The sequence below is a fragment of the Oncorhynchus mykiss genome, chromosome 9 (genome assembly GCF_057628025.1).
Source record: "Oncorhynchus mykiss isolate SJ-2025 chromosome 9, ASM5762802v1, whole genome shotgun sequence".
NCBI classification, from domain to species: domain Eukaryota; kingdom Metazoa; phylum Chordata; class Actinopteri; order Salmoniformes; family Salmonidae; genus Oncorhynchus; species Oncorhynchus mykiss.
The window spans coordinates 48,749,330-48,766,221 of NC_143030.1; the positions used below are offsets into that span (position 1 = coordinate 48,749,330).

The window sequence follows — 16,892 nt, forward strand, 5'->3', positions numbered from 1 at the left end:
TTATTCTATTTTACTATGTTCTATGTCTATATTATTCTATTTTACTATGTTCTGTGTGTATATTATTCTATTTTACTATGTGTTTATTATTCTATTTTACTATGTTCTGTGTGTATATAATTCTATTTTACTATGTGTTTATTATTCTATTTTACTATGTGTATATTATTATATTTTACTATGTTCTGTGTCTATATTATTCTATTTTACTATGTTCTGTGTGTATATTATTCTATTTTACTATGTGTTTATTATTCTATTTTACTATGTTCTGTGTCTATATTATTCTATTTTACTATGTTCTGTGTCTATATTATTCTATTTTACTATGTTCTATGTGTATATTATTCTATTTTACTATGTTCTGTGTGTATATTATTCTATTTTACTATGTTCTGTGTGTATATTATTCTATTTTACTATGTTCTGTGTCTATATTATTCTATTTTACTATGTGTATATTATTCTATTTTACTATGTTCTATGTGTATATTATTCTATTTTACTATGTTCTGTGTCTATATTATTCTATTTTACTATGTTCTTTGTGTATATTATTCTATTTTACTATGTGTATATTATTCTATTTTACTATGTTCTATGTGTATATTATTATATTTTACTATGTTCTGTGTGTATATTATTCTATTTTACTATGTTCTATGTGTATATTATTCTATTTTACTATGTTCTGTGTGTATATTATTCTATTTTACTATGTGTATATTATTCTATTTTACTATGTTCTATGTGTATATTATTATATTTTACTATGTTCTGTGTGTATATTATTCTATTTTACTATGTTCTATGTGTATATTATTCTATTTTACTATGTTCTATGCCTATATTATTCTATTTTACTATGTTCTGTGTGTATATTATTCTATTTTACTATGTTCTGTGTATATTATTCTATTTTACTATGTTCTATGTGTATATTATTCTATTTTACTATGTTCTATGTGTATATTATTATATTTTACTATGTTCTATGTCTATATTATTCTATTTTACTATGTTCTATGTGTATATTATTATATTTTACTATGTTCTATGTCTATATTATTCTATTTTACTATGTTCTATGTGTATATTATTCTATTTTACTATGTTCTATGTCTATATTATTCTATTTTACTATGTTCTATGTGTATATTATTATATTTTACTATGTTCTATGTCTATATTATTCTATTTTACTATGTTCTATGTGTATATTATTCAATTTAACTATGTTCTGTGTGTATATTATTCTATTTTACTATGTTCTGTGTGTATATTATTCTATTTGACTATGTGTTTATTATTCTATTTTACTATGTTCTATGTGTATATTATTCTATTTTACTATGTTCTGTGTGTATATTATTCTATTTTACTATGTTCTGTGTGTATATTATTCTATTTTACTATGTTCTGTGTGTATATTATTCTATTTTACTATGTTCTGTGTCTATCTTATTCTATTCTATTTTACGATTGTATTGATGTTTGTTTGGATGGATAAATTTAATCAAGTACATAAAGTACTACCCTGCTATTCACTGCGACATTTCTCATTTTGCATGACAGAACAGTTGACTACGGAAGAAAACACTTAAGTGTTTTGTTTATTTTCCTTTGAAGAGAGCCCTCTGATGACGGTGGATAGAAACACGTCTTGCTAACACACACACACACACACACACACAAACAAAATGCTACACACGTACGCACCCACACACACTGACACACACCAAACTTTCTCTCTCATACGCACACGCCAAGCTCTCTTACACACACACACGCATGCACACACACCTCCCTATGTGTGACAGCAGGAGCTGTGGGAAACCCTGGAGGTATGTGTGAGAGTGACCTGGGGATTACTACTAGGCAATCCCAACCATGTGTGGCACAGATGGGAGTGCTGTCTATCTGTGTGTGTGTCTCTGTGTGTTTCTCTCCTTAACTTTCTCCCCCACTCTCTCTCCCCCCTCTCTCTCCCCCTTTCTTTCTCCCCCTCTCTCTCCTTCACCTCCTTCCACTTATACAGGACAGTGAGAGATACTTATTCAGTAATGTGTGTGTGCGCACATGGAGGTCAGATCTACACTACTTAATATCACTTATCAGTCAGGTAAAACCCAATAACCACGTATGTGGATGTCAGGTGACCAGGTGACAATGGGTAAGTGTCTCCTTTGGAATACACGTTAGCCCTGACCAGAGGTCAGCTACCCCTTGTGACCCTGTCTAGACACTGAACTAGGATCAGCTTACGCCCCCCAAATCCTATTCTTAACCATTAAGGGGGGAAATGCTGAAGTGACCCTAGATCGGTGGCTAGGGGCAACTTCACCCTAAGCTTCATACTCATCATTGCTGTTCCAGTCTACAGTCCCTCCTTTGAAACAATGCCTGTGGTGCGTCTGCCTTGCATGAATTATTCACCACATGACACACTTCCTGTACCATACCAGTCCTCTATGTATAAGAGGTCCCCAATGACCCCTTACCCAACGCCAGACCCCTTCCACAATCTCTGCACACACACCCTAATCATCTCCGCTATCCCCATTCTTTGCCATTCCATTTTCGTTCCGTCTGTCATTTTTGACTGTTTTGTCTGCCTAAAATATTCCAGGGGGCTGGTGATGGGGGATGGAGGGGTTTTCTTTCACATGACCTTGGATCTCTCTTTCTCTCTCTCGGTAGCACTCTCACTCTCTCTGTCCAGACAGAGTTCGTCTCTGGGAGCGGGACAGGGGCTGGCTGGCAACGTGCCTCTCCTGGGCATTTTGGCATTCCTCCAGATTACAGGAGGGCCTCTCCCCTCTCCTCTCCTCTCCTCTCCTCTCCTACTCCTACTCCTACTCCTACTCCGTCAGTCCGTCCGTTCGTCTGTCTGTCGTTCTCTCTCCCCCTCTCTCTTCCTGAACCTATGGATGGGTCTGTGGCCAGGGACCATAAGAAAACAAACCAGCAAAGAGTCTGAAAAGTGAAGCTAGAAAAGACAAGAGGATGAGGAGGGCACTGTATGGGGTAGCCACTCGAAACGGGGCACTTTGTTCAGAAATACCTCCCTTTTAACCAGCGGCCGCTTAACCCACTCCTCATTCTCAGTTTATCCCATACCATCAACATCCCATCCCCTCCCCTGACCCCCTCCCCTCCTCAGAAGAGAAAGGGGACCTGTTTTTAGAATTCTAGGCTCTGCTGTGCAGTGATGCATTTTCACGTTTGGGCGTTGTGTTTTCGATAGGCATGAACATTAACTGAATTAAATCAAGGATTTCTTAAAAATGTGACATCTCTCCTCATCTCCTCTCCCTAACTTCTTCAGGGAGTCACCATGCTCCCATAGCAACAACCCAGAGCAGTAGGCCCACATGTTATTATGTGTGTCGGCAGAATGGCCACCTCTCTGCTTTCAGGGCGCGGATTTAATGGACTCCTGCTCACAGAGTGGGTGAGAGGGTGACAGTTTAGACAAAAGAGAGAGAGCAAGAGAGAGAGAGAGGGGAGGGAGGGAAGAGGAAAAGAGGAAGGTAGGGAAGAAAGGGTGGAGGGAGGGAGTGAGCGAATGAGGAGGGAGGGAGGGAGGGAGGGAGGGAGGGAGGGAGGGAGGGAGGGAAGAGAGAGAGAGAAGGAGAGAGAGAGAGAGAGATTAGAAGTGAGAGGGAAGAAAGAGAGAATCACAGAGAGCGAGAGGCCTCATAACGAAGACACCCTCACATGACAGACCCAGCCACTGTCTGTCTGTCTGCCTCCTTTTGAAGGCTCAGAGAGAAAGAGGTGGGGGGGGGGGGGGCCCATTGGGGGAAAGGTTATGAGAGAAAGAGAGGGAGGTCAGAGTTGCAGGCTGACGCAGCGAGCGAAGAAGTGAAAGTTCCACGGTGTCCCTTCAAGCCGCCTCGCTCTTCCCCTCCGCCCCCTCTCTCTTGTCATTCTCTGTCTCTTTCTTTCTTTTCTCTCCCACTCCCACTTGAATTCCAGTCCCAGCGCTTCCGCGAGCGGTGACGTCCGGCGCTGATCAGCGATAACCACACAGATATGTCAGATGGGCCCACACACTGTCCTGCATGGCCATCTCTTCACTCAGGACACACACACACAGCTTGATCACAGGACAGAGCTGGCCTCAGCTCAGAGACTGAAGGATCAGTGTGTGATGGCCAGTGGACTCTGAAGGCCCAGGAATAATGACACCATTCTGCACCGACGCCGGGCCCGTTCCCACAGAGCAGTCAGAGAGAGAGAGAGAACAAGAGAGGAGTCTTGAGCTATGGGTGGCACAGTAATGGGTGAAACTTACCCCCCTCCCCTCATTTTCCTTTCAAATTCCCCTACATATTCCCCATACTACACTCCTTCATACTTCTCTTCATGTTTGTATAACTGTCTGTCCAGTTGTATCAGCTTAACCTGGGAATCCTGCCACTAACAAGCTAAGAAACTCCAAGTCACATTGAGGAACCAGACATGACCCGTGTGTATATTTGGAATGAGGGATCTCAAAAAACATAACATATCAGCCAGAACCATTCAAATGTAACAGAGCTGCCGGAGAGGAAAGAAATGCTATTATCATCAAGTCATCTCATAGCGGGCCTAGAAGCCCCAAATATTAGTTTTACACATCCCTCCGCTCACGATGACAGAGAAGGCTAAATGATTTAAATGACTGGGTGTTTTTCTCTCTGTCTGTGGAGGGTGAAGGCATGAGAAAGGGTGAAAGGGTCTCTTTCCATCGAACTCCAACAGAAAAAGCATGATCTTGATTCTGTTCAGACCGAGAGTAGCCATTTATGCCACCATAACAAATCAAAGTGTATTGGTCGCGAACACAGTTCAGCAGATGTTATAGATGGTGCAGCGAAAGGTTTATGTTACCAGCTCATAACAATACAGTACAATGTCAAACAAGTACACCAATAATCTACATGAAAATTATAATAAACAAGACATTTTGAAATGTCGGAATGAATCCAAATAACAGTAGTCCAAATGCAATCTATACGTATCTATACCAGATGAATTTACAGCAGATATACTGTTCAGCAGCAGTTATACTAAGAATGATATGATATGATATGATATGATATGATATGTTCATATGATATGATATGTTCAGCAGTAGATATACTAAGAATGATATGTTCAGCAACAGATATACTAAGAATGATATGTTCAGCAGTAGATATACTAAGAATGATATGTTCAGCAGTAGATATACTAAGAATGATATGTTCAGAAACAGATATTTTAAGAATGATATGTTCAGCAGTAGATATACTAAGAATGATATGTTCAGCAGTAGATATACTAAGAATGATATGTTCAGCAGTAGATATACCAAGAATGATATGTTCAGCAGTAGATATACTAAGAATGATATGTTCAGCAGTAGATATACCAAGAATGATATGTTCAGCAGTAGATATACTAAGAATGATATGTTCAGCAGCAGATATACTAAGAATGATATGTTCAGCAGCAGATATACTAAGAATGATATGTTCAGCAGCAGATATACCAAGAATGATATGTTCAGCAGCAGTTATACTAAGAATGATATGTTCAGCAGTAGATATACTAAGAAGGATATGTTCAGCAGTAGATATACTAAGAATGATATGTTCAGCAGTAGATATACTAAGAATGATATGTTCAGCAGCAGTTATACTAAGAATGATATGTTCAGCAGCAGATATACTAAGAATGATATGTTCAGCAGTAGATATACTAAGAATGATATGTTCAGCAGCAGATATACTAAGAATGATATGTTCAGCAGCAGATATACTAAGAATGATATGTTCAGCAGCAGATATACTAAGAATGATATGTTCAGCAGGAGATATACTAAGAATGATATGTTCAGCAGTAGATATACCAAGAATGATATGTCCAGCAGTAGATATACTAAGAATGATATGTTCAGCAACAGATATTTTAAGAATGATATGTTCAGCAGTAGATATATTAAGAATGATATGTTCAGCAGTAGATATACTAAGAAGGATATATTCAGCAGTAGATATACTAAGAAGGATATGTTCAGCAGCAGATATACTAAGAATGATATGTTCAGCAGCAGATATACTAAGAATAATATGTTCAGCAGCAGATATACTAAGAATGATATGTTCAGCAGTAGATATACTAAGAATGATATGTTCAGCAGCAGATATACTTAGGAGGATATGTTCAGCAGTAGATATACTAAGAATGATATGTTCAGCAGTAGATATACTAAGAATGATATGTTCAGCAGCAGATATACTAAGAATGATATGTTCAGCAGCAGATATACTAAGAATGATATGTTCAGCAGCAGATATCCTAAGAATGATATGTTCAGCAGTAGATATACTAAGAATGATATGTTCAGCAGTAGATATACTAAGAATGATATGTTCAGCAGTAGATATACTAAGAACGATATGTTCAGCAGTAGATATACTAAGAATGATATGTTCAGCAGTAGATATACTAAGAATGATATGTTCAGCAGTAGATATACTAAGAATGATATGTTCAGCAGCAGATATACGATGAATGATATGTTCAGCAGTAGATATACTAAGAATGATATGTTTAGCAGCAGATATACTAAGAATGATATGTTCAGCAGTAGATATATTAAAGTGAGCTATGTCAATATTCCAGTATGTAAGTAAATGAACAGTGTAAATAAAACACAATGTTCAGTAGTATAAATATTAGAATGAGCTACGTGAAGAATACAGTATATAAAAATAGAGAGAGTACAAAACCCCATGGCGGAATATAAATAAATGTAGGAAATGAGCTTCCGGACCTGAGCAGAATATAAATAACATCCTGTATACTGTGAATGGTGTGAATAGACATTATGTAAATAGAAAAGGTGTGTACAGCACTAGTTATATAGGATGAGCCTTGACTAGAATACAGTATATAGATATAAAGTGGGTAAAACCGTACGTCAACACTAGTAAAGTGACCAGTGTTCAATGACTATGTACATAGGGCATTGTGTGGACTCCTTGTACATGGCCACCAGTGAAAGTGGAGGATAGACTAATTCCTTTGACAGCCTCACCGGACAGAGCAAGGGGGAAATGTGTGTGTGCGCACGCATGTGTGTGTATGTGAGGGTCGTGGAGGTCTATAGGAGGTCTCCACATTCTTGCGGGCCCCTCTGCTCACCCCCTCAGGGCCAGGGGCCTGGCTTCTCTGTGGCCTGCCTGCCTCCCTGCCTGGCCGTATAATTGCCCTCTCCCTGCTACAGATAGTTAACAGCCCCTCCTGTCTTCCCAGCCTGTTTATTCTGCTCTGATTTCCAGCTCCTCTGGGTCATCATTCATCAGCCGCCCATCGCCCCTGGGGAGAAGACCGGGAGCCCCTCTCGTATCCACCCCCCCTACCACCCCACACCCCCGTCACTCGTAACCAGGGGGCATTTCTGATGGCCCCACATTATGGGAAACGGGCTGCCCCTGTGGTGTGGCCGGGGTGGCAGTGATTATAATATCCTTCCAGATTATCATTTTAAACAAATTATCATAATTATCAATCAATCATCGTTTTTTTTTTACAGGGCTGGTTTCCCCCGGAGCGGAGAATCGCTTCTGTGACCTGTAATGCTTTTCTTTCGGTCCCTTAATAACCTAGATACATTTAAGGCCATTTAGAAGAAAGAGCACATTTAAAGACTAAATTCCCTGGTTTAAAAAAAATAAATCAGGTCTGCCACACACACACACACACACCGCTGACCCCTAGCCAACACTTCTCCCCCCCCAACATTTTCCCAACCAGAGCCAAAAACGATTTACTCCCAACCCTGCTAGAACCTCATGGGGGTAACAGACTGGGAAAGAACAACTGAAGGTTCACACAGTTTATAACAACCACTAAACACACACACACACACACACACACACACACACACACACTGATGAATTGTGTTTTTCCCCACTGAAATAAAACTGTAGCATGCTGTTATCGATAGAGACGGACAAATAAATTGGGGGAAAGAACGCCAAAACATTTCTCTGCCTGGGTCCCTGTCAAATGATGGCGAGAGTTCATTCATCTCTCTCCTCCAAAGCATTGAGTCCCGCTTTGAAGAACTGTGGACAAACAGAGAGGGATGACTTACGTCACAAATATATCACTGCTTTATTTTTCCATTCACACCTTGGTAAGGAAAAATCCTTGATGAAAAGACGTAATCCTTGCACCGTTGAAAGGATGGAATGAGATAGTGCTAAGAAACAAGAGAGAGTAAGAGAGAAAGATAGTGTTGTTTGGGGTGAGGATCGGAGGGGATAAAAAGCAATTACATAATATCGATTGCACTGTGAGGGTGTCTGTGTCTTAATACTATCTGAGTCCTGATCTAGCTTGTGTTTACACATGTTGAAAAGACAGCGACGCTCTTCTGTTGGAGGGATTTGCACACACACACACATCCCCCCCCCCCCCCCCCCCCCCACACACACACACACACATCCCATAGACCAGGGGAGTCAGTGAATGGCAGGTGGGATAAACAGAAGTGGGGATTAAACAGACAGAGAGACAGACAGACAGATAGGACTGTTCAGAACCCAACCACAGCTGATCCTATCAGCAACCTGTAATGATGGGTATCACCATCTAATCTAATACCCCCAGACAGAAACAGAGAGAGTGAGAGAGAGAGGAGAGAGAGAGAGAGAGAGGAGAGAGACAGAGAGAGAGGGGGAGAGAGAGAGAGAGGAGAGAGAGAGAGAGAGAGAGAGAAAGGGAGAGAGAGAGAAAGGGAAAGAGGGAGAGAGGGAGAGAGAGGGAAAGGGAGAGAGAGACAGAGGGAAAGGGAGAGAGAGGGAAAGGGATAGAGAGAGAGAGGGAAAGGGAGAGAGAGACAGAGGGAAAGGGAGAGAGAGAGGGAAAGGGAGAGAGAGAGAGGGAAAGGGAGAGAGAGAGAGAGGGAAAGAGAGGAGAAAGGGAGAGAGAGATGAGAGAGATGAGAGAGAGAGAGATGAGAGAGATGAGAGAGAGAGAGAGCGGGAAAGGGAGGGAAAGGGAGAGAGAGACAGAGGGAAAGGGAGAGAGAGAGAGAGGGAAAGGGAGAGAGAGAGAGTGGGAAATAAAGAAAGAGCAAGAAAGGAAGGGATAACAAACTCACACCTCCTTTAGAGTCTGGGGAGTGAATGGAAGCCCCTTGACTCCGCTCTTATCCAGCTATCTCGCGTCCTCGGCAGATTTCACTAAGACGGCTTTGGAGCTACAATAACATCTTCTCTCCTCCTTTATACCTCCCTCTGTTTTCAGCCCAGTCTCTATTTCTCTCTCTCTCTCTCCGTCTATCCGTTTTTTGGGGTCTAGTCTGTCTATTGCGGCGCAAAGCCTCTTGGGACGAGGTGTTGTTTTGGTTTCGGGGAGAGAGGGATCTGTAGGGTCAAGCACTGTGATGGAAACATAGATAATAGTATAATGTTATGGATGATCTCTCACTTATTCTCCCTCTCTCTTTCCAATAGCCAGAGGCCCTTTTCTGTGAGTAAACGGACAGGGAGTGGGAGGGAGAACAGATGAGGGTGGTTGGAGGGAGGGAGGCCCCACAAGACCCCAGCTGGTTCCTCGTCGCCACGGAGACAGAGGGATGGAGGACAGAATGAAGGGAGTGGGAGTGGAGGACCGCACTTGAGAACGGGTGCAGTGCCACTTCTATAGCCACAATGGGTTGTGTGTGTGTGTGTGTGTGTGTGTGTGTGTGTGTACGTACATAGTAGTGTCCTCTCAATAGGATATGATGACTTACGGTTTACAACTTACTGTATGTGATGTCTTCATCATTTCCCTAGATGAATAATATCACCACAAAGTGACAGCATGGGAGACGACACAGCGCACAATGACTTTTCAATAGGACCGTTGTAATGCCCACAAAAAGCAATGCGTACACCACCAGGCAGCTTTTGGTCGACACAAACGCTAGGAATACGCTAGATAAATTCAGTTCGTTCCAATAATTTGAGACCACAGAGCAGCCGATTGGAGGTCACACCGTATTATAGGCCCTATAATACACACATCGCCCTGTCGATACAATACACACATCGCCCTGTCGATACAATACACACATCGCCCTGTCGATACAATACACACATCGCCCTGTCGATACAATACACACATCGCCCTGTCGATACAATACACACATCGCCCTGTCGATACAATACACACATCGCCCTGTCAATACAATACACACATCGCCCTGTCAATACAATACACGCATAACCGTCTCAATACAATACACACATCGCCCTGTCGATACAATACACACATCGCCCTGTCAATACAATACACACATCGCCCTGTCAATACAATACACGCATAACCGTCTCAATACAATACACACATTACCCTACAATACACACAGAACCCTCTCAATACAATACACACATTACCCTCTCAATACAACACACACATTACCCTCTCAATACAATACATACAGAACCCTCTCAATACAATACACACAGAACCCTCTCAATACAATACACACAGAACTCTATCCTACACTGACTTCACTGACTGGCTGTATCTGAGCTGCGAATCAATTTGCATTTTCCAGTAATCAAGCACAGCAATAGCCCACTGTGTGGTGTAGAGGAGGAGGAAGGGGAAGTGTGTGTGTGTGTGTGTGTACTACACTGATGAATGAGTAATGTCATTGGGGAAAGGCTCATGCATAATGTCATTCATATTCATAACGGTGTAGCATGCAGTCCACTATGGCATGATGAGGGCCCACCGCAGCACACTGTGAGCATAATGAGGCCCCATCAATACCCACTCACTGTGTCCGTCCGTGTGTGGGTGTATCCATATGTGTCCGCATGCCTGTGTGCGTATGTGTGTGCGTGTGTGTGTGTGTGTGCGTGCGTGCGTGTGAGTTTGTGTGTGTTTGTGTGTGTGTGTGTGTGTGTGTGTGTGTGTGTGTGTGTGTGTGTGTGTGTGTGTGTGTGTGTGTGCGTGCGTGCATGTGTGTGTGTGCGTGTGAGTTTGTGTGTGTTTGTGTGTGTGTGTGTGCGTGTGTGTGCGTGTGTGTGAGTTTGTGTGTGTTTGTGTGTGTGTGTGCGTGCGTGTGTGTGCGTGCGTGTGAGTTTGTGTGTGTTTGTGTGTGTGTGTGTGTGCGTGTGAGTTTGTGTGTGCGCGCGTGTGTGTGCGTGCGTGTGAGTTTGTGTGTGTTTGTGTGTGTGTGCGTGTGTGTGCGTGTGTGTGCGTGCGTGCGAGTTTGTGTGTGTTTGTGTGTGCGTGCGTGCATGCGTGTGAGTTTGTGTGTGTTTGTGTGCGTGTGAGTTTGTGTGCGTGCGTGTGTGTGCGTGCGTGTGTGTGTGTGCGTGTGAGTTTGTGTGTGTTTGTGTGTGCGTGCGTGCATGCGTGTGAGTTTGTGTGTGTTTGTGTGCGTGTGAGTTTGTGTGCGTGCGTGTGTGTGCGTGCGTGTGTGTGTGTGTGCGTGTGAGTTTGTGTGTGTTTGTGTGTGTGCGTGTGTGCGTGCGTGCGTGCGTGCGTGCGTGCGTGTGTGTGCGTGCGTGCATGTGTGTGTGTGCGTGAGTGCGTGCGTGAGTTTGTGTGCGTGCGCGTGTGTGCGCGTGTGCGTGTGTGCGCATGTGTGTGCATGTGTGCGTCTGAAACATCTGTGTGGGTTGAGGCAGTGTAGGACCTGCCATTGGGAAGGTGGCCAAGTGAAGTTGAGACCAGAGCTAAACATTGGATTGCGTATTGTTTTGAAAAGCCAACTGAAAGACCTTCATCATGACACAAATGGATTCATGTTGAAGGTTTAGATGAGGGGTCGAGCACAGAGATCTCAGGGACGTAATCACTACGGCCACCAAACAGAAGAAAACGGACTGAAGAAGAGAGGAAATGCATTGGTCTGTGTCTCAATATTCTGGGGTGTTTGAGTGAAACCGAGTTCAAAGTTCACCAACCAGTGACACCCTACAACCCATTTCCATTTTAGTCATTTAACGAATGCTCTTAGGGTTAAGGAGGAATAAGGGTTAAGTGCTTTGCTCAAGGGCACGTCAACAGATTTTTCACCTAGTCGGCTCAGGGGGATTCGAACCAGCAACCTTTCGGTTAACGGCTCAACGCTATAGAACCCAGAGAAGCCCCTTAACCCTTATTCATCCTTCGTACTGTTGGAGCTATAGTCAACAAATTGAGTCGCAAATGGCACCCTCTCCCTTATACACTGCACGTCTGTTGACCAGAGCCCCATAGTCGTTGGTCAACAGTCTTATTATTAGTAGTATTCTTTTTGTTTCATTCACGTCTCTTTTCGACCGGCACTGTTGGAGCCCGGGAATGTAAGAACTTCACTGTACCCTGCAATTACATCTGCGACTCTGTGCATGTGACGAATAAACTCTAATCTAAATCAAAAGTAGCGCATTAACTAGGGAATCGGGTGCCATTTGGGACACAGCTGGAGTGCGTGGGCCATGGCTATACACTGAGTGTACAACACATTAGGGACAACTTCCTAATATTGAGCTGGACACCCTTTCGCCCCCTCAGAACAGCTTCAATTGGTCGGGGCATGGACAAGGTGTCGAAAGTGTTCCACAGGGATGCTGGCCCATGTTGACTCCAATGCTTCCCACAGTTGTGTCAAGTTGGCTGGATGTCCTTTGAGAAGTGGATCATTCTTGATACACACGGGAAACTGTTGAGCGTGGAAAAACCCAGCAACGTTGCAGTTCTTGACACAAACCGGTGCACCTGGTACCTACTACCATACCCCGTTCAAAGGCATTTAAATCTTTTGTCTTGCCCATTCACCCTCTGAATGGCACTCACACATAATCCATGTCTCTATTTCCTAAAGTCTTAAAAATCCTTCGTTGACTCGTCTCCTCCCCTTCATCTACACTGATTGAAGTGGATTTAACAAGTGACATCAATAAGGGATCATAGCTTTCACCTGGATTCACCTGGTCAGTCTGTCATGGAAAGAACAGGTGTTCCTAATGTTTTGTCCACTCTATGTAAGTTTCCATTGATTCTCTTAACATGTGTCCCTCCCTCCCTTGTTTTTCTATGTCCCCAGCCATTGTTCTTTCACGCGCCATTAAGTTTATACTTGAACTCTCGCTCCCGTTCTGCCGTGACCCGGCGACACTGGCCGTAAAAGCCAACGGTCCGCCTCCTCAATAAATGTATCACCTCATAAAGACGTGGCCGCTGGTGCCACGTTCAGTGGGACGTATCGACAACACAAAGACCAATGAAGGAGAATCCACTGGTCATGCTATGGGAAACTGGGCAGTCGTTCACATTTGACTTTGAGTGTGAATATGCAGTATATCTATAATATGTGATGTGACATGGATTGTACGTCTGAAATGGAGGTATTTGGAATTCCAGTTGTAGTGTGTGTGTGGGGGTGTGTGTGTGTGTGTGTGTGTGTGTGTGTGTGTGTGTGTGTGTGTGTGTGTGTGTGTGTGACAGTGGTCAACCAAACAGAAATGGTTGAACAACAACAATACATCTGCTCACCTTTTTGATGCAGCTCTCCGGAGAGGACGCTGCCTCGTGGTCATTCAGCATCTGCTGTGAAGAAAAACAAACAAACACTTTTTTACAACTCAGCTCCGGCAGAAATAACAGACTCCTAATTCCAACGGCACAATGACGTATGGCGCTCTGAACAACCTCGGACCAAACCGTAACCTCTTCTATTAATCATGACCGTGGTGACCTGCTGATGGGCAGGGGGACTCCATACCGTTAACCCACACTAAGACCAGGGGACACAGAGTTACAGAGTTACCACCCACCACATCCTCCACACAACACTTAAGAGCTGTTGCAATAAATGCCTCCGTTTTGTCTGTAATCTCCCCTCCCCCTTCAGCATAACAGGACATTTCGCTAAGACAGTCAGCTTTGGGGGAGAGGGAGGAAAGGAGATGTGGAATTAGGCCTCCAGCAATATTTACTCAGAAAGGCTGTGGGGAGAATGCTGCCAGTGTCTGGAGGTTGAAACGCATCAAGTTGAGGAAGCAAGGAATGATGAAGAGGTAGGAGGGATGGTTACAGTGATAATGACAACCCCCCCCCCCTCTCTCTCTCTCTCACAGTGGCTCATTCATGGCTGGGAATTAGGGAGGGGAAACCATCCATAGTCTGAGTTTAGCTGGGATTATCAGGCCCACGTGCGCGTACACACACACACACCTCTCAAGCACCCCCCCCCCCCCCCCCAACGCACCAGCCCTATCCTCCCCACCTCTCTCCAACAGAGGGTGTGTTGTGTGGGGTTGCACTGGCAATTCCGTACCCGTATATTGAATTTGACATATTAACGTTTGGATTTCTCCTTGAATGTTCTCGATGATTTGAAGGGGGGGGGGGGGGGGGCAGGGATATGCGTCTGTGTTCCCGAGCAGTTATCTCATTTTGAATCTGATGTGGGGAAACTGTGGGGGGATTATTTGGCGCGTACAGTGGAGTCTTTTATGAATCACGTTGAATAGACCTGCTCAGAGAGAGATTACGGTCTGTGTGGACGGTAAAGCCGGATCGGGGTCCTATAGGCGCTGGCACGTTTCTGCCCAACAAACACGCAATTCTTCCCGGCCCTAGACCCATTTACTTGTACATGTGCAATTGCTAAGTACATGACTGTAAATGTCCAAACCTCTTAAGATTTAATGGTCACGTGTATCATGTGTGTGTGCATGATTATGCCACTGCCTCTTGACCATCCAGGGCTCCAGAGAAAAGAGACCTGAAAGGGATCTCATTTGTGACTCGATTCAGGAAACGAGGCGTATGTCACGCCTCACCACTTCACAGGAGCAGCAATCGTTACGTGTAGGATCTGTGTTGTCATGTTATTCGTATCTCAGAGCCATTTGCGTTGCTAGTTATAGCCTAATGTTAGCTAGCTCACATTGAACCTGGTCGGTTAGCTACCTGCAGATTCATGCAGGGTAGTAACATCATGAGTTGGGATTTTGGTTCATTGTTTAGCTAGCTAGCTACATGTCTTAACAAAAGACTCCACTACACAAGTAACCATTTCAATAGAATGTCACTGTGACTACTGTTGATAGACGTAGCTGGTAAATTCCCTCTGGCTATCTACTCTGATTTCAGAGCACTCTCGTCTGAGTGTGCCAGAGCACAGAATAACTGACAAACTTAAGAAGACTCAACACCTGTTGAATATGGCCTGTGTCAGTAAACATTGGCAAAAAAAAGCTTAAACATTTGACAGCAGCACAGTTGCCGTCACCAACGCTCTGGATAACATAAAAACAGCCTAACCAGCTCTGCTAGGCTGAGTAAAATGGTCAGTGAGCTCTTCTCTGTGCCAACGTTAGCCAGTTAGCTTGGGTGCTTGACTGCTGTTAGGACAGAACACTCGGATCAACCCTTAAAGAGATGGGTGGGGCTAAAGCTTAAGAGGGTGTGAACAACGCTAAATGGGGGCGTAGACAAAGAAGAGCTCTACAGTAGTCGTACCAAAATATTCAAAAGGCCATTTTCACAAAAGTGAGGTTACAAGTTGATCAACTTTCAAAGCAGAATAACTTTCCCATTGTTCCTCAACTGCAGTGTATCATGTACCATTTTCTACCTCTGTCTCTACTTTTATCCAATTTAAAAAATATATATATATATATATAATCATTTGAATTTTTTGCAGCATGAGACTGAATCGAGCCGGTCGGTCACATTTGGTTAAATGAAGACCAAAATGAAAATGTTAAAGCAATCTCGTTCTGCCAATAGGTCTCAGTGTCTCCCATGTCCTGTCAAGGGAGACTGGCATCCAGTCCATGTGCTCTACATCTGAAAGGTCACCCTATTCTCTCTTTAGAGCGTTTCTGTTGACCAGGACCCATAGACTGCCATTTCAGACATCTGTATTGAAGACTCATCCATGTGTGCTGCAGACAGACAGACAGTGGACCAAAGCTGTGGTTCACTACATTAAGCTGTCAGTGGATCTCCCAGCCCACTGAATGGAAGCAATTACACCACAGATACTTACACGAGTACACTTACATCTCGAATCTAATCCTCAGCCTTGTCATAGCCATCCCCCATCGTAAAAACAAAATCACGTCAGCCGGCGGCGCAATTCAATGACACCATTTTAAACTAGCGACGCCGGGGTCTTTGGTCCACCACAGCCCATGTGTAACTCGTAAGCCCCCTCAAGCCCACCACACACAACAGCATCCAAATACACCCTTGGTGTGTGTTTATGAATGGCTGTAGTGCTGGGAAACTGCTCAAAGGCACAGCTTTGGGCAATGCCAGAGCCATTCACTCAGAGCGAGAGAGAGCGAGAGAGAGCGAGAGAGAGCGAGAGAGCGAGCGAGAGCGAGAGAGATAGATGGAGCAAGGGCAACACTCAGTTGTGTGTGTGTGTGTGTGTGTGTGTGTGTTCAAGCGGCTGTGTGTGTATGTGTTTTGTGTGTGTTCAAGCGGCTGTGTGTGTTGCTGCGCATTTCTGTGTGTGGTGGTGCTGATAAGAAGAACCCTCCTTCACATTCCTGGCCATCCTGTTCACATTGTGCTCTGACAATAGCCCTTAAAAGTGATGGACGCAGATAATGGAAGAGAGGAAGAGAGAGAGGGAGAGAAAGAGAAAGATTGAGACCGAGAGAGTGAGAGGATAGAGAAAGAAGAGGGAGGAAAGAGAGGATAGATAAAGAGTGATAGGTGAAAGAGAGGGAGAGAGAAAAGAGGAAGAGGGTAGACAGAGAGGCGAGAGGGGCCTTGCCCCTATGGTAATATATGGAGGCCAGCTGTAACAGTTTACAAAGTAACAGCTTCATTGATTCTGCAAAACGCTACCAGGCACTCCAACAGGGTTAGGCCCTCTCTCCCTCTCCCCACCACCC

General features: G+C 43.8%; 1 protein-coding gene across 16 annotated transcripts in view; it reads right to left on the minus strand.

The window, feature by feature from the left end:
• Positions 1-16,892, minus strand: part of prdm16 (PR domain containing 16) — a 233,898-nt gene that overhangs the window by 99,155 nt on the left and 117,851 nt on the right. For all 16 annotated transcript variants that reach the window (XM_090184394.1, XM_090184391.1, XM_036988089.2 and 13 more), the window contains exon 3: positions 13,528-13,581. In XM_090184394.1, coding sequence (XP_090040520.1) covers positions 13,528-13,581 — 54 coding nt within the window. The remainder of the gene's footprint in view (positions 1-13,527; positions 13,582-16,892) is intronic.